This window comes from Enhydra lutris, unplaced genomic scaffold, assembly GCF_002288905.1.
Source record: "Enhydra lutris kenyoni isolate GAN:26980312 unplaced genomic scaffold, ASM228890v2 scaffoldscaffold28, whole genome shotgun sequence".
Lineage (NCBI taxonomy): Eukaryota > Metazoa > Chordata > Mammalia > Carnivora > Mustelidae > Enhydra > Enhydra lutris.
This window is the reverse complement of record NW_019154112.1, coordinates 1,592,528-1,610,756: the sequence shown is the minus strand read 5'-3', so window position 1 is coordinate 1,610,756 and position 18,229 is coordinate 1,592,528. Positions and strand designations below refer to the sequence as shown.

The 18,229-nt window shown below is 54.2% G+C and overlaps 2 protein-coding genes across 2 annotated transcripts; both read left to right on the top strand.

Moving 5' to 3' along the window:
- The first annotated feature begins 261 nt into the window (after positions 1 to 261).
- LOC111152330 (solute carrier family 44 member 4) lies at positions 262 to 13,480 on the top strand. Its single transcript, XM_022510825.1, has 21 exons — positions 262 to 295; positions 2,209 to 2,257; positions 2,794 to 2,867; positions 2,992 to 3,070; positions 4,480 to 4,579; positions 4,660 to 4,785; positions 4,951 to 5,011; positions 6,319 to 6,406; positions 6,490 to 6,576; positions 6,837 to 7,072; positions 7,181 to 7,280; positions 8,141 to 8,233; positions 8,501 to 8,603; positions 11,014 to 11,267; positions 11,350 to 11,444; positions 11,524 to 11,627; positions 11,739 to 11,812; positions 12,046 to 12,116; positions 12,224 to 12,318; positions 12,391 to 12,475; positions 13,356 to 13,480. Exons 1-21 carry the CDS (start codon positions 262 to 264, stop codon positions 13,478 to 13,480), a joined length of 2,133 nt encoding a protein of 710 aa, XP_022366533.1.
- Positions 13,481 to 13,932: 452 nt separating this feature from the next.
- Positions 13,933 to 18,001, top strand: LOC111152263 (neuraminidase 1). Its single transcript, XM_022510714.1, has 6 exons — positions 13,933 to 14,200; positions 14,667 to 14,859; positions 15,729 to 15,991; positions 16,567 to 16,749; positions 16,936 to 17,158; positions 17,258 to 18,001. Exons 1-6 carry the CDS (start codon positions 14,039 to 14,041, stop codon positions 17,482 to 17,484), a joined length of 1,251 nt encoding a protein of 416 aa, XP_022366422.1. The 5' UTR covers positions 13,933 to 14,038; the 3' UTR covers positions 17,485 to 18,001.
- Positions 18,002 to 18,229: the final 228 nt, after the last annotated feature.

The following is an 18,229-nucleotide window of genomic DNA, read 5'->3' as shown; positions in this document are numbered from 1 at the left end:
CGCTGAGCCACCCAGGCGCCCCAACATGAAGGATTTTCTTAAAGCGTGTCCTGGTCCACGGCGCCTGTGGCAAGCAGCCCTGATCTGGTCCCAGGATCGGCCTTCGGGCCTCCAGCAGGGCACTGCCCAGGTGGAGTTGAGAAAGGAACTGAGTGTGTCAGGACCACAGGCGGAGGTGGGGCTGTGACGTGTGGGAGGGCGGGCCAGGAGGCAGGTGAGTCGCTAGGTCTCCCTGGCTCCAGTCACTCTGGAGACTAAACCATGGGGGGAAAACAGGACGGAGATGAGGCCTGTGGTGAGTCTGAAGGCAAGGCTGGAGCAGAGGCCTAGGACCCTGGGAGGGAGGGGAGGCCAGCCTGGCTGCTCTGGGGGAGTGAGGGCTGGGGCTGGCCCCAGGGAGAGGAGCTGAGGGGAGCCCTCGGTCCCTGAAGGGAGGGCGTGGAAAGAGCTGATGGAAGGAAGTAGACTCTGGGTCCTGGGAGGAGGATTGGGTTCAGGGCTGGGAGCCTTTGCCAGAGAGACTTTGGGGAGTAAAGCTGGGGTCTCCTTGAGGAGTTGAGGCTGGAATCCGGGTCCCTCGGGGCAGGGCCCTGGGCAGCAAACCTGAATGGAAGAAGGCAGGGTCAGGGTCCCAAGCAGGAAGATGGGGTTCAGGGGCCAGGAGGGTCTATGTGCGGCAGAGCCTGTAAGGGGTGAGGCTGCGGTCTGGCCTCTGTCAGGAGGAACAGCTGGGGTCCCTGTGAGGAAGAGGAGTTTCAGTCTGGACCCTGGGTCTCTGAGGGAAAATGGTGCTAGAGGTCTGCTTCTCAGAGTCTCTGTGAGCAGTGACAGCAGGAGTGCCATTTGTCTGGGGGTCTCTATGAGGCGTTCAGACTGTGGGCCTCTGTGGAGAGGGGGCCAGGACCTGCCTCTGGGGTCTCTGTTAGGAGGGGAGACTTCTCAGGAGACCATGAGAGATAAGGGTAGTGGCTTCACAAGGGCTTCCTGTGAAAGGTAAGATGAGGCAAGAGGGAGCAGGGATCCTATCTGCAGAATCTCCATGAGGACCCAGGGCTGGGAGCCCATCCCAGAGACCCCCTAGGATTAAGGGTGGGGTGGTCTGAGATGGGAGGAAATTGGGACACCCGCTTCTGGGATCCCTGTGAGCGGTAAGGCCCGGGCCTGCCTGCAGGGGTCCCTTGAGGCTTGGAAGTCTGAGCTCCTGGTCTGAAGGGGAGGGAGGGCCCTCCCAGAGGCAAAGCTTGGGTTCCTAAGCAGGCTAGGGGAAGGAGCAGAAGGCCTCTCAGTAGACTTCCTGGAACAGCTTTGGGTCAATCATTGATCTCATGTCTAAGAGCCATGGAGGGACAGAGTCCAGAACACCTAAGGAGAATGAATCGCACCCCTTCCCACACTTGCCCAACCCTCTGCCCTGCCTCCTCTGTGCCAATACAGGACCCTAGTGGCCTGGCCCCACCTCCTCCCTGTGTGTACTCAGGGAGGACCAGGAACAGGACATGGCCACAATCTAAACCAACCACAGTCTCAACCACCAGGCTCAGGTGTCACCCTGACTGCTCACCCAGAGACTGGCAGTGGCCTGGGGTCCTTTTGGGTGGGGGGCTTTACAGGGGTCCCTCCTTGGCCCAGTCCTGTCCTGCAGGAGTTCAAGCCTTTGGCTCCAGTTTTTCCCTGTGGCCTTGGGCCAGAGTGTGGAGGTGGGGCCTGGGGCAGCTGTGGGGAGGGCTGTGACTTCCCTGAGGTGCTTAGATTGGTGCCCACCCTAGCCTGGGTACAAGGAAGGGAGAGGGAAAAGGATTGGGGCGGGAGAGCCACTGAGGTGGCTTCACTCAGAGTCCCACATCCCAGCTGGAGGGAGACACAGGACAAATGGGCCAGAAAAGGGGCAGGAGGCAAAAGCTATTTCCATGGCTGCCAGCCTTGAGGTGTGGGCTGGAAACAACCTGTTAAGGCCCCCTTTTTCCCTTTCTCCAAAGAGAGTGAGTGGGCAGCAGTGAGGCTGCTGCCCAGGTCTTGATCCTACCTCTCCTGCTCTCCAACTTCTCCCACGAGCCCTGCCCTTTCCATCTCCCTTGCATTCCTGAGGGTCAGGGTAGAGCCTGGGCTAGGGTAGGATCACCCTTCAGGGAAGGAGGTGGGAGGGACAGGAGACAGGGAGAGACATTCCCTCAGGCCCTCACTCTCTCTACTCCTCCCCGTGCCCCTCAGGAAAACCAGCCAAATATGACCCCTCCTTTCGAGGTCCCATCAGGAACAGGTGAGTTCTGGGCACTTCCCGAGCTAGGGGGTGGGGGTCTTGATTTTGCATTGTATTTGCTGAAATATTGGTAAGAAGTTTATAAAAAAGAAAACTCCTGCCCCAGGAGAATGGTGCCCTTGGATGAACTCTTGTGTCTGGAGCGGGCACAAGGGGCCTTCTGGGGTGCTGCTGCTGTTCTTTTTCTTGACCTGGGAGCTGGCTACACGGGTATGTGCTCTTTGGGAAAACTCAGCCAGCTGGGCACTTAGGAGTTGTTTACTTTTCTGTGTCATGCTTCAGAAGTTCCCTCACCCAGAAAATGATAATTTTGTGTTTTTTGTCATGCCCCCCACACACCTTCCTGAGGACAAATGGAAACAACTCCTTCTTATTTGTTCCCTGTTAGAATTTGTTTTTGTGAGAAAAAGGTTTTCTTAGAAAAATAAAATAAAACCTACCGACACCCATTCTCCAGCATCCCCCAACTCCAACCCAGGACTCCCCCAGACCAGCACCCCGCCCCTCTCCAACAGCTTCCCCGACTTCTCCCCCAGGAGCTGCACAGACATCATCTGCTGTATCCTCTTCCTTGTCTTCATTCTGGGTTACATCGTGGTGGGGATCGTGGGTGAGTTTCCAGCAGGCGCGGTACTGGGGCCCTGACAGGTGGGGAGGGGCAGGGACCATCCCAGAAGCTGCTCTCCCCCCACCCCCAAATCCCACCCTCTGGTGACTCATCTCTCTGCTTCCAGCTTGGGTGTACGGAGACCCCCGGCAAGTCCTCTACCCCAGGAACTCTACCGGGGCCTACTGCGGGGTAGGGGCTAACAAGTGAGTACAATGGCAGGAAAAGGACCAGATGGGGGACCCCTGGGTGGCTCAGTCGGTTAAGCGTCTGCCTTTTGCTCGGGTCATGATCCTGGGGGTCCTGGGATTGAGTCCTTGCTCAGCAGGGAGCCTGAGCCTTCTTCCCCCTCTGCCTCCCATGTCCCCTGCTTGTGCCCCCCCTCTCTCTCACAAATAAATAAATAAAATCTTTTAAAAACCTGGGGCCCCTGGGTGGCTCAGTCGGTTAAGGGTCTGCCTTTGGCTCGGGTCATGATTCCAGGGTCCTGGAATCAAGCCCTTGCATCAGGCTCCCTGCTCAGCAGAGAGCCTGTTTGTCTCTCTCCCTCTGCGGGCCGCTCTGCTTACTTGTGCTCTCTCTATCTCTCTGTTAAATAAATAAATAAAATCTTTAAATAGATAGGTAGATAAATAAAAGAGGGGGATGCCCAGGTGGCTCAGTCGGTTAAGTATCTGCCTTTGGCTCAGGTCATTATCCCAGGGTCCTGAGATGGAGTCCTGCATCAGGCTCCTTGCTCAGCAGGGATCCTGCTCCTCCTTCTGCCTGGTGTTCCCCCTGCTTATTCTCTCTCCAACAAATAAATAAATGAGATCTCAATAAATAAATAAATAAATAAATAAAAATTAAAGGGGAGGCCCACAGGAGGTAAGGTGGGCAGCGGGCAGAAAACAGGATCCCAACACTCGGGCTCCAGATCCTTCCTTCATTGCCCACAAGCCACAGCCTCCCCACTCGAGGCCACATTGAGCAGCCTCCATCTCTGGGCAGTTGGCTTCTGATTCCCTCCAAAAATGGGAGGCAGGGCCATGGTTAAGTGCATGGGTTTTAAAGTTCAGAGTTTGAAATTTGATTCCCCAGCTGAGCTAAGTTCTGGTCGTATGGCCTTGGGCAAGGTAGTCAACTTCTCTGAGCTTTGATCTTTTCTTCTGAAGTTCAGAGGGGTGTCCCCGAACTGCCATCAGTTCCACCAGCAGGAAACTTTCAGTAAATAATAAAACCTTAACAATGACATGGGCATTTACTATGTTCCAGGCAGATGGTGTACTTTGCACACACAAATTCATTTAAACCCTATGAAGCAGGTCCTATTACCTTACACCTGATGGAATTGAGGCAGTGGACGGTTAAGTGACTTGCTCCAGGTCATAAAACTCTCAGCCATTTGGTAGCAGTTTCGAGGCTCAATTACTCTGGGAAATCTTCCGAGTGCCTCCTGTATCTCCCCAGGAGAACTGAGCTTCCTAAGGCCAGGAGCTGAGTGCTATGGGTCAGGGTGTGGACCCCACACACATTTTCACTGGGCGCACTGTATCCTCGAGGTACGGCCCTGGCATTCCTCTCCCCACACCTGACCGACCAGACCCTGATGCCCACGTTTCCTTCCCCTCCACAGAGATAAACCGTATCTTCTCTACTTCAACATCTTCAGCTGCATTCTGGCCACCAACATCATCACGGTCGCTGAGAACGGCCTGCAGTGTCCCACATCCCAGGTCAGAGCCTGGGACACCCCTCTACCCGGATTGCCCCCCGGGTGCAGGTACCAGCACCTCTGCATGCTCTCTGGCCTCAGGTGTGTGTGTCCTCCTGCCCCGAGGTCGCATGGACGGTGGAAGTCAGCCAGTTCTCACAGAATGTTGGGGAGGTCTTCTACACGGCAAACAGGAACTTCTGTCTGCCAGGGGTGCCTTGGGATATGGTGAGAGTTGCCTCCAGTGTCATCGCTGTGGTCAAGGAGGAGTCACGTGGGTGGGGAGAGGGGCAGTTGGGTAGGTGACTGTGGTCGTGGTGGGGGTGGTGCGGGGGCTCCCTCTTTCATCCTGCTCTGTGTCTGCACCTCTGTATGTCCTCCCCCTACCCCCAGCCAGTGATCCAAAGCCTGCAGCAGGAGCTCTGCCCCAGTTTCCTCCTCCCTTCTGCTCCAGGTGAGAAGCTGCACTCCTTCCTCAGGCAGCATTTAGTCCTGTATTCTGAGTGCTCAAATGGGGAAGCCAGACCCAGAGAGAGGAGTCACGCAGCTTGTTGGGCCAAACTGGAATTAGCACTGGGTCTTCATTTTGCTCTCTGCCCCTTGACCCTACCATCTTGTGCACCTGCTGAGTGCCAGGCACCCAGGCGAGACCCAGGGCAAATGAAACTGCTCTGGGTTCGAGCTACATTTTAGGTGCAGGGATCTGAGATGTTGGCAAAGACGCTGCATGAGCACCCCATGGAAACACAGCTGGGCAAATGCACCCACACACGTTAATATCTGTGCTCTGGGCACAGACTGGATGTATAGCCAGACTCACAAGCAAACGTGGCTGGGTGCTGGGATTGCTGCTGGCTTTTTAATTTTTTCTGTATGTTCTTCTTTCCAATAGTCATGGTATTTTTAATAGGAAAAATTTTAATTATAACATGAGAAAAGATAACCAATTCTCAAAATAACTACAATAAAAACATCTCAAGTGAATGCTCCAAACTCAGATCCAGATTCCAACACTTTCGAGCTGTGTGGTCTTGGGCCAATTACTCAACCTCTCTGAGTCTCGTTTCCCCATCTTTAGAATAGAAATGCCAAAGCCAGCCTGCCTGGCAAATTCATTGGGAAGGTGGAGATAAAGGGTTCTGTAGGCACATAATAGGCACCGCAGGAAATGAGGAAGGGGTGATAAGTCTTCCCGGAGGAAGTGACCTGGAGATGCAGTTGAGCAGGCAGTAATGGAGGGGATTTCTAGAGGGAGAACACTCAGAGAGAAGCTCAGGGAGAGCAGAGGTACAGAGGTGAGGCCAAAGTGGGCTGAGCTCAGGTGGTGGGGCCTTGAAGCCTGACCAGGGAGCATGGGCTCTCCAGGGCAGAGTTGCTGGAAGTATCTGAGCAGCCGAATGCTCTAAAGCCCTGGAATGACGAGGCCTGGTCTCCCTGGCTCTCGGGCAGAGGGTGGGTTGAAGGGTGGGTGGAGGGTGGGTGGAGGCTGGAGTGTAAGAGGCCAGAGGAAATGCGGTCTCCACCTGGCAGCGGCAAGGACGGGAGGAAGGGGTCCTGAGAGACAGTGAAGGAAGCTGGACAGGGCTGTGCTGGCAGAAATCCCCTCTTGGCTGTGGAGTCAAGAGCAGCTGTCTGGGTGGGGGAGGGCAAAGCCCATCTGTCCTGCCTTCCCTAAGACCACTGGGGTGCTGGGTGGAGCCAGAGGTTTTCAAGGCAAAGCTCTGGGGCCTCCCACCCAGGAGCCGGGTTCTCTCCCTCCAGCTCTTGGGCGTTGTCTTCCACTGTTGAACAGCACTCTACCTGAACTCCCAGGGATCTCCAGCAACACCTCCATCTCCCAGGGGATCAGGTGGGCCTCCTCTGCCCCCACACCCCTATCCCATACCCCTTCCCCCCACAACAGCCCCATGTGACTCTGTGCACCCCCTCCAGCAGCGGTGTGCTTGACAGCCTCAATGCCCGTGACATCACTGTGAAAATCTTCGAAGACGTTGCCCAGTCCTGGTATTGGATTCTTGTGTGAGTCACCCGATTCCCCTACTCTCTCCTTTCCTGCTGCCCTCCCCCCTCCTCTGGCCCCTAGCCCAATGTCTGAAACAGAAATTTTGGACAGAGGGGGAGGAGCCAGAGCTCAGAACTGACCCCAAACCCAACAAGATCCGTAAGAGAAAGGGGGTCTAACCTGGGGACACTGGGAGCTTGAGGCATTTGGGAGCCTCTGGAAGGGAGAAAACTTAGGGGACCAGGGAACACCCTCACCTACCCCACCCTGCCTACAGCGCCCTAGCTGTGGCTCTAGTCCTGAGCCTGCTGTTCATCCTGCTTCTGCGCCTGGTGGCGGGGCCCCTGGTGCTGGTGCTGATCCTCGGGGTGCTGGGCGTGCTGGCCTACGGCATCTACCACTGCTGGGAGGAGTACCGTGTGCTGCGGGACAAGGGTGCCTCCATCACCCAGCTGGGCATCACCACCAACCTCAGTGCCTACCGCAACGTTCAGGAGACCTGGCTGGCAGCCGGTGAGTGCCCTGCCCACTGCCGGACCCGCAGGCCAGCCTGGGGCTGCCCAGGGCCTCGCCAAGCCCCGCCCCTGACCCCTGGCCGGTCTGCTCCCTGTGCACCCTCAGTGATCGTCCTGGCTGTGCTTGAAGGCACCCTGCTGCTGCTGCTGATCTTCCTGAGGCAGCGGATTCGCATCGCCATCGCCCTCCTGAAGGAGGCCAGCAAGTCAGCATCTGCCTGGGGGGGAGATGAGGCAGAGGATGGGGGTGCAGGCGTGGAATGGTAGTGCTGGGAAGGTGGCAGGGAGCCCCGGAGGAGAAGGGCAGAGTTACACAGTGGTTAACACCACTATGTGACTCAGTGACTCCAGTTTTCTGAGACTCGGTTTACCCATTTGTGGAATGGGGACAATAATTTTTTTTTAAGATTTTATTTATTTATTTATTTATTTGAGAGAGCATGAGCAGGAGGAGTGGTAGGTAGAGGGAGAAGCAGACTCCCTACTGAGCCAGGAGCCCAATGCAGGACTCGATCCCAGGACTCCAGGATCATGACCTGAGCCGAAGGCAGATGCTTAACTGACCGAGCCATCCAGGGGCCCGTGGTGGGGGGTAGGGTGGCAATAATAGTTCCTACTGTGTAGGGCTCTCATGAGGATTAAATGAGTTAGTGTCTTGTCAGCTTCCAGAACAGGAAGCAGGCTCTCCGTGAGGATCAGTCAGAATGGTAACTGCCATTGTGGCGGTCGTGGTTGACGTAAGGAATGGCAGAAGCCCAGGTTTTTCCCACCCAGGACCTACCTGCCAAATCCATCAGGAGACCATACTTTAAAGACTCTTTCCCTTATCCTCCCTAAAGCTGCCCCAGGTTGCTTCTCTGTGATTCCAATTTCTTCTAAGGGTCCCTTGAGCTTGATTTATTCAATTCAGTTCATTCCGTGAGCACCTACTGTGTGCCCAGCCTGGGGGACAGAGGAGGTCCTGGCAATGACGGCAGTGGGGACCTTGCCAGGGTCAGCCCCAGGAGAGGATGGGTGGACGCTGGGGCCTGGGGCCATACTGAAGGACGCTCTTACTTTCCTACAGGGCTGTGGGGCAGATGATGTCTACCCTGTTCTACCCTCTGGTCACCTTTGTCCTCCTGCTCATCTGCATTGTCTACTGGGCCATGACCGCCCTGTATCCTTTGCCCACATGGCCTGGCCCTCCTAGGGTGGGGAAGGGGAAGGGGTTGTATTTACCTGTACAGTGCAATTGGAAGAATGTGCCCCTTCATCTGGGCAGACACAGGCCTGCCCCTGGACAGAGTTGAAAGACTGAACCCAGGCTGACTTCCCACCCTTTGTGCAGTGAACAACCTGTGCAAGAACCTGGGAAGGTGTCCCTGAGGAGGGGACCTGTGGTGAGCCTCATGTGACTATGCCTTGTTCCTTGACTCCCCTCTGGGTACCTGGCCACATCGGGGCAACCCCAATATGTCCTCTGGGCACCCAATGCCAGCTTGCCCGGCTGTGAGAAAGTGCAGATGAATACATCATGCAACCCCATGGTGAGGGGATTTGGGGTAGACATGGAGAGGGCCACAGCAGGGCTGAGGGGACCTCAGGGGCCAGCTTGTCCAAATCCCTCATTGCACAGCAGAGACGGAGGACCGGAGAGCAAAAGGAGGTCCCTCAAGATCCCACAACAGGCCCCCAGCAGAGCCAGGAAGGGAGCCAGCAATGGACTCCTCCAGCAGTGCTCCCCCTCAGCCACCCCTTACTCAGAGAAGGAAACTAAGGCTGGAGGCGACATGAAGCCCTGGGAAAGCTGGGTACCGGCACTTCCCACCCTCCCCTGCCTGGACTGGACTTGCCTTTGCCAGGAGAACTGTTAGCCACTTCGGCCTCCAGTCTCAGTCCATTCATCTGTAAAATGGAGACAGTCGTAATATCTGTCCCTCGGGGTGGCCGAGAAGATTGAATGACATCAGGCACATAAAGTGCTTTGTACATGTCTGGCACCTGATAAGAGCTGATAACTGTAGATGGGTTTTGTTTCATTTTTTAAAAGCCTTTTTCCTAGCAGCATGGTGCCTTAGGCAATAGGCAGGTGGGGGCAGCGGACGGAGAGAAGTCGCTTCCCCACATTCTGCCCTGTGAGGTTTCCAGAAAGTGCAAGGGACTGCAGGGGGTTTGCTGTCCTCAGAGCTTTGGTGGGGGGGGCCACCCCTTGGAAGCTGGGACCAGGGGCTTGCTCACAGGCATTAGGGCACTCTAAAGCAAGAGAGGGAGGGAGGGAGGGAGGGAGGTTTACATTTAGGGAGGACCCACCCTGTGCCAGGCACTAGGTATGCAAATCTCCAAACGACATGGTTCTGGCTTCCAGCTGGCTCAGGATCTAGCAGCAGAGACTGACACAAACACACAATTACAAAGTGGAAAGTGGTTTATTTTCAAATTTCAAAAACACTTTCAGCGATTTCAGCAATTCTCAAGATTTTTGTCACATTTCCTGTAAAGGGTTTTGTTTTTACTTTTGCGTTTTTTTTACTTTTTATTATGCAAATTTTCAAACTCACAGAAACCCTCAGCTTCCCACTGTCCTTGTTTCATCCATCTCTACGCCCCCAACCCCACAATTCTTTTTTTCTGGAGTTTTGTTTTTTTAATTAATTTATTTATTTTCTTTTTTGGAGTTTTTTAAGGTAAATTCTGGACATAAGTGCCAGTTTACCCATAAACACATCAGGATGGATCTTGACAGATAAGGACTTTTTACTTTATTTTTTTTTTTTTTTAAGGAATCTCAACCCCCAACATGAGGCTCAGACACACAACTCTGACATCAAGAGTCGCACGCTCTACCGATCGAGCCAGCCCGGTGCCCTGACACAGAAGGACTTTTAAAAGCATAACCAAATGGGCGCCTGGGTGGCTCAGCTGGTCAAGCGTCTGACTCTTGATTTCAGCTCAGATCATGATCTCAGAGTGGTGACCTTAGGGTGGTGGGATTGAGGCCTGGGGCAGGCTCCCTGCTCAGGGAAGAGTCTGCTTCAGATTCTCTCCCTCTCCATCTGACCCTCTCCCTGCTCGCACTCTCTTTCTAAAAATAAATCTTTTTAAAAAAATTTTTCTTATGTTAGTCACCATACAGTACATCATTAGGTTTTTTTGGGGTTTTTTTTTTAAGATTTTTATTTATTTATTTGACAGAGAGAGATCACAAGTAGGCAGAGAGGTAGGCAGAGAGAGGGGGAAGCAGGCTTCCTGCTGAGCAGAGAGCTAGATGCGGGGCTCCATCCCAGGACCCTGAGATCATGACTGAGCTGAAAGCAGAGGCTTAACCCACTGAGCCACCCAGGCACCCCTACATCATTAGTTTTTGATGTAATGTTCCAAGATTCATTGTTTGCTTGTAATACCCAGTGCTCCATGCAATCCGTGCCCTCCCTAATACCCATCCCCAGGCTCACCCATCCTCCTGCCCTCCAAAAATAAATCTTAAAAAAAAAAAAACAAAAAAACATACACACAACCAAAAATAAATAAAATAAATATAAAAATAAATAAAAAGCATAACCACTATACCATTATCACACCGAAGATTAACAATAATTCCTTAATACCATCTAATACCCAGTCTGTTCATTTTTGCTAGAAAGCATTTTGGTTGACGTTGCAAAGGCTGTCTTAGAGGGGCTTGCTGACTGAGTGCCAGGGAGAGAGCTAGGGGCTGGTCACACTGCCTTCACACCCTTAAGGCTTGGCCCTCGCAGCCTGGGAACTCTCCTGCCCATATAGAGACGGAAGGAAAACGAATTACTCTCACACACTAGGCAGTCTGAACCCAACTAGAACCTGACGAATGATTTCCTGGAAGGAAATGGCTTCCCCAGCTCAGGGAGGTGGCTACTTCCCTCCCTCTCCTCCGGGAGTGGCAGGAGTTGGCTGGGAATGACCCTCCTCTGTCACCACCAGTCCCAGCCCATGAATTCCTCGTGCCCGGGGCTGAGGTGCGTCTTCCAGAGCTACTCATCCACCGGCCTGGTTCAGCGTTCTCTCTTCAACTTGCAAATCTACGGGATCCTGGGGCTATTCTGGACCCTCAACTGGGTGCTGGCCCTGGGCCAGTGTGTCCTGGCTGGCGCCTTTGCCTCCTTCTACTGGGCCTTCCAAAAGCCCCAGGACATCCCCACCTTTCCCCTGAGCTCTGCCTTCATCCGCACACTCCGGTAAGCCCGGGGCAGGGGACTGGAAAGTGTGAACCCGGGAGTCTCGGGGTCCTGGGGCTGCCTCTGACTCCCTCCTCTGCAGGTACCACACTGGGTCGCTGGCCTTCGGAGCCCTCATCCTGAGCCTTGTGCAGATAGCCCGAGTCGTTCTGGAGTACATCGACAACAAACTGAGAGGTGAACAGCTGGCTCACCTCCTCTTGGGGAGGGGCTGCCACGGGATAATGACCAAACATGAGCTCCCCATTTCTCCCAGGAGCCCAGAACCCCGTGGCCCGCTGCATCATGTGTTGCTTTAAGTGCTGCCTCTGGTGTCTGGAGAAGTTTATCAAGTTCCTAAACCGCAACGCCTACATCATGGTGAGCCCCGGGGAATGAGCAGCCCCTTGTTCTGGGGTCCCTTGGCTCAGGCCCCGGCCCTGGCCCAGGTGAGCTCCACACAGGTGACTCTGACCTTTCCATCCCACTCAGATCGCCATCTACGGGAAGAATTTCTGTGTCTCCGCCAAAAATGCCTTCATGCTGCTCATGCGGAACATTGTCAGGTCAGGCTCTCCGCTCTCCCTGGCCCCCTGCCGCGATCTCCCAGCCCAGGCTGGCTTCATGAGCATGACGGGCGGGCTCAGAAGGGTCTCGAGCTTGGTTAAATGTTCTGCTGCCTTTGTCTTGAAGCACAAATGATTTTCATTTGACATCTGTCACAGCAACTTATATAGCCAATCCTGTTCCTAGCGCTACCAGGGCACTCAAGCCTGACCCACCCCAACTTCCCATACAGGGTGGTCGTTCTGGATAAAGTCACAGACTTGCTGCTGCTCTTCGGGAAGCTGCTGGTGGTTGGGGGTGTCGGTAAGAGCTGGGGCTGGGAGTTACGGGGACAGAGGGCAGAAGCACAGGGCAGCCAAAGAGGTGACCTCAGAGGAGTGACGACACTGACCTCCAGACCTCTCCCACAGGGGTCCTGTCCTTCTTTTTCTTCACTGGTCGCATCCGGGGCCTGGGTAGAGACTTTGAGAACCCCTCCCTCAACTACTACTGGCTGCCCATCATGGTGAGTGACTCCCAGGCTCTGCCTTACAGTCCAACGCCCCAAACGAACTCTAACGCTCCCTGGATCTTCCAGATCTCCATCCTGGGGGCCTACGTCATTGCCAGTGGCTTCTTCAGCGTTTTTGGCATGTGTGTGGACACGCTCTTCCTCTGTTTCTGTGAGTAACACTCCCTCCCACCTCCCCCAGATGTCAAGGTACCAGATTGTTTAGGATTTTTTTGGAGACTTGGGACTTCTAGAAACAGCAACTTTGGGAGTTAAAGGAGCCAGAGTCAGAGGAAGCCTCTTCGGCCATCCTCAAGCCAAGGGCTTGCAGAAAAGCGAAAGTGAGCTGTGGGGCTGGCAGAGTCTCCCAAGAAAGAGCATTCCAGGGCAGAGGCCTCTGGTGTCTTTCCCCAGAAAATCAAAGGTAGACCTTCACCACAGGAGACTTCCCAGCAGGTGGCTGTAGTGAGTGCGGATTTTCTCACCCTCCTAGGACCATTGAACAACCCCATTTCTTCAGATAAATACAGTATTGTAAACGTATTCTCTCTTCCTTAGGATTTTCTTAACATTTTCTTTTCCTTGGCTTATTTTATTTAAGAATACAGTATACTGTACATATACAAAATGCGCTAATCGACTTTTTATGTTATCAGTAAGGCTTTCGGTCAACAGTAGGCTATTAAATTGGGGGGGGGATCAAAAGTAATAGGCGGATTGTTGATTGCGTGGGGGTCAGCGCCGCTAATCCCTGTGTCGTTCAGGAGTCAATTCTACGTCCATTCAGGGTTTAGTACAGTCTGCAGTATGCGGCTGACCTGCATTTTTTCTGTTAAGCCCAAGCACGCTATGAAATAACAGTATTACTGACGCCACGTCACCCCAGGGAAACTGAGATTACATAACCTGCCCAGTATGTTACCAAAACTGCCCCCAAAAGAACAGCCCATGTTGGTGCAGCCTGGACCCATGCGGCTAGTCTCCTCGTCCCCGATCTTCCCGGGGACTGGGGGGCCCTTGGGTCCACTCTAACGGTCTATGTTGCGGCTCAGTGGAAGACCTGGAGAGGAACGACGGCTCCCCGGACCGGCCCTACTACATGCCTACATCCCTTCTGAAGATACTAGGCAAGAAGAACGAGGCGTTCCCCGGGGACAAGAAGAAGAAAAAGAAGTGAGAGACGCGGCCCCGATCAGGGCTGCTCCCCTCCTGTACAGCCTCCCAGCATCACCCCGCCTTCCAGATCTTGATTTTGTAGTTCAAAACAAATTATTAAATGTTGATATTTTGTTTTCTCAAAAAGTCCGGGACTTCTAATTAATTGCCTTCATGACGATGTGCAGCTTTTTTTTCGCCGCCTGGCTCTTTAAAGTAGACCCCGCCCCTAAACCCGCCCCAGGGGCCATGGCCAATCAAAAGATTCCTGAGGAGTGATGCCGGCCCTTCTTCATCCCAGCCAATAAGCTTCTAGTCCGGGTCACAAGCTCCGAGGCTTCAAAAGGAGCCAATTGGAAGGTCCAGCTCCACGGCGCCGAAGGGTCATGTGAGGAGTCTGGGGTGTGTGAGGGCCAATTAGAGTCGCGGAAGTGCGGCAGGTGGCTGGACTCCGGGCGGGTTAGGGGAGTTGCGGGTGAGGGGGGCGGTAGTAGCTGGCATTTACAGGGCCGGGTCAGCTGACAGACTCCCGCCCGCGTTTAGCCGTGAGGGCCGGCGTCCCGGCGGCCCGGGAAGAGATATGATGGCTGGCCGACCCGGCGCAGTGCTCCCAGGCAGATCCGGGGGACCGCAGATGCCGGGGTTCTGGGGAGGCTGTAGAGTTCAGGTATTTGCCGCGATCTTTCTGCTGCTGTTGTCTCTGGCAGAATTTGGGGCTGGGATAAGGAACGACTTCAGTCTGGTGAGTCTCCCCTCGTATATCCCCATCCCTGACCCACGCAGGTCGTCTGTGCCCAGCGTCCCCCGGGACGCGAGCTGCTGAGACCCCGTCCTCCGAGGGACTCTCTCGCCGTTCTCAGACCCCGTTCCCTCCATGCGCTCCCAACCCCTCTCCCTCCCGGGGCCCTTGTCCTCCTGCCCTCCTGTACTCCGAGTCTCCTCTTCATTCACGCTCGTTCCCCTTTGGAGGTCCCCCACCCCCGCGCTGCCCGAAGGCGCCTTCTCCCCTCTTAGCCCTTCCCCGTCTCCGAGGTCCCAGCTTTGCTCCAAACTCTCCTCCCGTTCCCCTTCCTCATTCTGCCCCCCACCCACACTCTGATCCCCAACATCGCTTTCCCAGGGAAACTCAACTCGGAGCCTCTATTCATCCGTCCTAAAACTCGAAGTCGAGTTTGTCCGTTGACACTCCCTTCCTCCTCCCTTCGCAGGTTCAGCCGCTGGTAACCATGGAGCAGCTGCTGTGGGTGAGCGGGAAGCAGATCGGTTCTGTGCACACCTTCCGAATCCCGCTCATCACAACCACTCCTCAGGGGACTCTCCTTGCCTTCGCCGAGGCCAGGAAAATGTCCACATCGGATGAGGGGGCCAAGTTCATTGCTCTTCGGAGATCCACCGACCAGGGTATAAAGATGCCTGGGTGACAAGGGCTGGTGTTAGGTTGCATGGGTGGGGAGCCTGACCTGCCCAAGGTCCCTGAGAATAGGATAGGACCATTGGGAGAGCTGGAGGCCTGGGTTCCTGAGGGAACTTTATGAGGGAAGCTGTCCAGAGCAGTGTTCTAGAAATTGTGATCATCTAGGAGTTGAACATTCAAACATTTATTGAGCACTTGCTATATACTGGGCCCTGTTCTAGATTCTGTGATTATGGTTGTGAAACATAATAAATAGGTAAATTTATTTTTTTGTGTGTGTTGGAAAGTGATAAATATAATGGAGAAAAATAAAACAGGCTGCTGGAGATTGGTTGCAATTTTTTTTTAAGATTTTATCTATTTATTTGAGAGATATCTAGAGAGAGAGCACAAAGCAGGGGGAGTGGCAGAGGTAGCAGCAGAAGGAGAGATCGGATCCTGCTGAGCAAGGATCCTGATGCAGATCCCCAGAATCCTGGGATCATGACCTGAGCCAAAGGCAGACACTTAACCAGCTAAGCCACCCAGGCACCCCTGGTTGCAATTTTAAACAGGTGACTTTTGAGTAAAGGAGGTGAGAGTTACCCTGAAGAAGAATGTACCAGTCAGATGTCACAAGCCTGTTCAGAGGCCTCCAGGAGAGAAGTATTCGAGGAATGGGAAGGAGCTTAGGGGACAAGATGGAGAGAGCAAGGATAGAATAGATAATGTCAGAGAGGGGAGGTGGGGTAGTCTTGTAGGGCCCTGGGGCCACTCTGGGGCCTTGGGTCCTTATCAAGAGCTGGAAATTGACAGGGAGTGGTAGAAAGGGCACCTTCAGAGTGCTCACTCTGGATAACCTCTCTTTTCTCTTTAGGCAGCACATGGTCTCCAACAGCCTTCATTGTAGATGATGGGGAAACCCCAGACGGGCTGAACCTGGGGGCAGTGGTGAGCGATATGAAGACAGGAGTGGTGTTCCTTTTCTATTCCCTCTGCGCTCACAAGGCTGGCTGCCAGGTGGCCTCCACCATGCTGGTGTGGAGCAAAGATGACGGTGTTTCCTGGAGCCCTCCCCGAAATCTTTCAATGGACATTGGCACCGAGATGTTTGCCCCCGGACCAGGCTCCGGCATCCAGGTCTCTGTTCCGAGATGGGTGGAGGGGGCTGTCTTTTGAGGAGTCTGCCCCCAGTTGGGCTTCTTCCCTGGGGAGAAGGTCTTGTGAATTCAGGTTTCCCCCTAGTTGGGGATTCCTTGGAAGAAAGGGACATCCTGGGAGAAACTCCCTCCCAAGGGAAGATGGGACTTTGCCATTGCTTTCCCATTTGGGGGTTGTCAACAGGGCTGTGCAGAATGGAAAAAGGCACCCCTTCCTTTGAGCAGATGCAAGCCTGTGCTGTGGTGCACAGCTTGGTGAGTGAGCACACCAAGCATAGCTTCAAGCTCCCATGCACCCCTGCAGCTAGACCCCCTTGTGTTGTGCACAACCTGTCCTCCAGTGTACACCCTAGATGTCCCGAAGGAGCTTATTCTTCGAAGGAGCTCAATTCAGGCCATGGGTGTTTATGGAATCTTCCTGGGACACTCAGTAGCCAGGACGGAACTGAAGGGGACCAGATGTGTTCCCACACTTGGGGGGTGATGGGTTCCCCTTCCCTGCCTGTGAGTCCCTTCAGTGTCTCCCTCAGTGACACCCAGCTTCCTTCCCCACAGAAACAGCGGGAGCCACGGAAGGGCCGCCTCATCGTGTGTGGCCATGGAACACTGGAGCGGGATGGGGTCTTCTGCCTCCTCAGTGATGATCATGGTGCCTCCTGGCGTTATGGCAGTGGGATCAGCGGCATCCCCTATGGCCAGCCCAAGCAGGAGAACGATTTCAACCCTGATGAGTGCCAGGTCAGAAGTCCATGGGCTGCTCCCCACCCACCCCACCTGCCTTGCCCCCTCCAGAGCACCATTTCCCTCACAGACCCAGGATCTGCCCTCTCAGCTCTGTGCCACCCAGCCTGCTTCCTCAGGGACAAGGGTCCTTTGCCCTGCCCCCTCCCTGGGTCTTGCTGAAGCCCTATTCTCTCTTGTTAGCCCTATGAGCTCCCAGATGGCTCAGTTGTCATCAACGCCCGAAACCAGAACAACTACCACTGCCACTGTCGCATTGTCCTCCGCAGCTATGATGCCTGTGACACAATACGGCCCCGTGACGTAACCTTCGACCCTGAGCTCGTGGACCCTGTGGTGGCTGCAGGCGCTGTAGCCACCAGCTCTGGCATCATCTTCTTCTCCAATCCAGCCCATCCCGAGTTTCGTGAGTATCTCTTGGATGGGGCCAGTGGGGGGAGTCCCTGTTACCTAGAGAAGGGGCACCCAGAGCCCCTCCCTTCCCTGACCCTCGTGCCCTCCCCAGGGGTGAACCTGACGCTGCGCTGGAGCTTCAGCAATGGTACCTCGTGGCGGAAAGAGACAGTCCAGCTGTGGCCAGGCCCCAGTGGCTACTCCTCACTGGCAGCCCTAGAGGGCAGCATGGACGGGAAGGACGAGGCCCCCCAGCTCTATGTCCTGTATGAGAAAGGCCGGAACCAGTACACAGAGAGCATCTCCCTGGCCAAAGTCAGCGTCTATGGGACACTCTGACCTGTACGCCTGCCACAGGAGTAGAAGGCCTTGGACTTAGCCTTCGGGACTATGGGTCCATAGGGGGTTTGCTAGAGTTGCCTAAAAAACAGTTCCACCTTCCTTTAGACTCTAGCCTTTTGCAAAACCAAGTTCTCTTTGACAGGGAGATCATTCTGTTAGGACTGCAAGCCTGGTTTCTTCCACACAGGAAGTCCTGCTCTCACTTGAGAGCACTTTGTTTCCACATCATTGCTGGGTTTGTTCCCCTATGGCTTCTGCCTTCCTGGGGCGATGATTGGTCCTTTTCTTCGACAGGGCTAGGCAGGCCTGTAGAATTGAATAAATGCGAACTCAGGGAATTGGGGAAGGCTGAGCTTCCTCTTTGAGGTAAGATGCTGGCTATGGAGCGGGTTGGTAAAAGTTCGAGAAGGGCAAAATTTGGATTCAGGGTAAAGAACTGCGTTTACCACCCGCCTTGACTATTTATAAGTCGAAATATTTGTAACTTAACGTTTTTAATGAAGGAGAATGAGCATTTGTAGAGTCTCTGTGGTTCTGTCCGTGTGTGTCTTCGTGCACACTTGAAAGAGGCTGGGAATGAGCTTTGGGGAGGAAGCTGGTGTGCTTATTGCCCATGGAAGTCAGATTTTGGCAAATTAAATCCTTTCCCTTTCACATTCTTCCTTCTCACGGGAAAACAGATTCATCTCCACAGGTGTAATGAGGAGTAGCAGGGAGATACTAAAAAATCTGCCCTGTTTTA

What these genes read in the sequence shown, in the direction of transcription:
- LOC111152263 (XM_022510714.1), top strand. Translation starts at nt 14,039, where the DNA reads ATGATGGCTGGCCGACCCGGCGCAGTGCTCCCAGGCAGATCCGGGGGA. An exon ending in TCGGAGATCCACCGACCAGG is followed by an intron (nt 14,860 to 15,728) that starts GTATAAAGATGC and finishes TTTTCTCTTTAG; the next exon opens with GCAGCACATGGTCTCCAACA. An exon ending in TCCAGCCCATCCCGAGTTTC is followed by an intron (nt 17,159 to 17,257) that starts GTGAGTATCTCT and finishes TGCCCTCCCCAG; the next exon opens with GGGTGAACCTGACGCTGCGC.
- LOC111152330 (XM_022510825.1), top strand. Translation starts at nt 262, where the DNA reads ATGGGGGGAAAACAGGACGGAGATGAGGCCTGTG. An exon ending in CGAGGTCCCATCAGGAACAG is followed by an intron (nt 2,258 to 2,793) that starts GTGAGTTCTGGG and finishes CTTCTCCCCCAG; the next exon opens with GAGCTGCACAGACATCATCT. An exon ending in ACCGCAACGCCTACATCATG is followed by an intron (nt 11,628 to 11,738) that starts GTGAGCCCCGGG and finishes CATCCCACTCAG; the next exon opens with ATCGCCATCTACGGGAAGAA.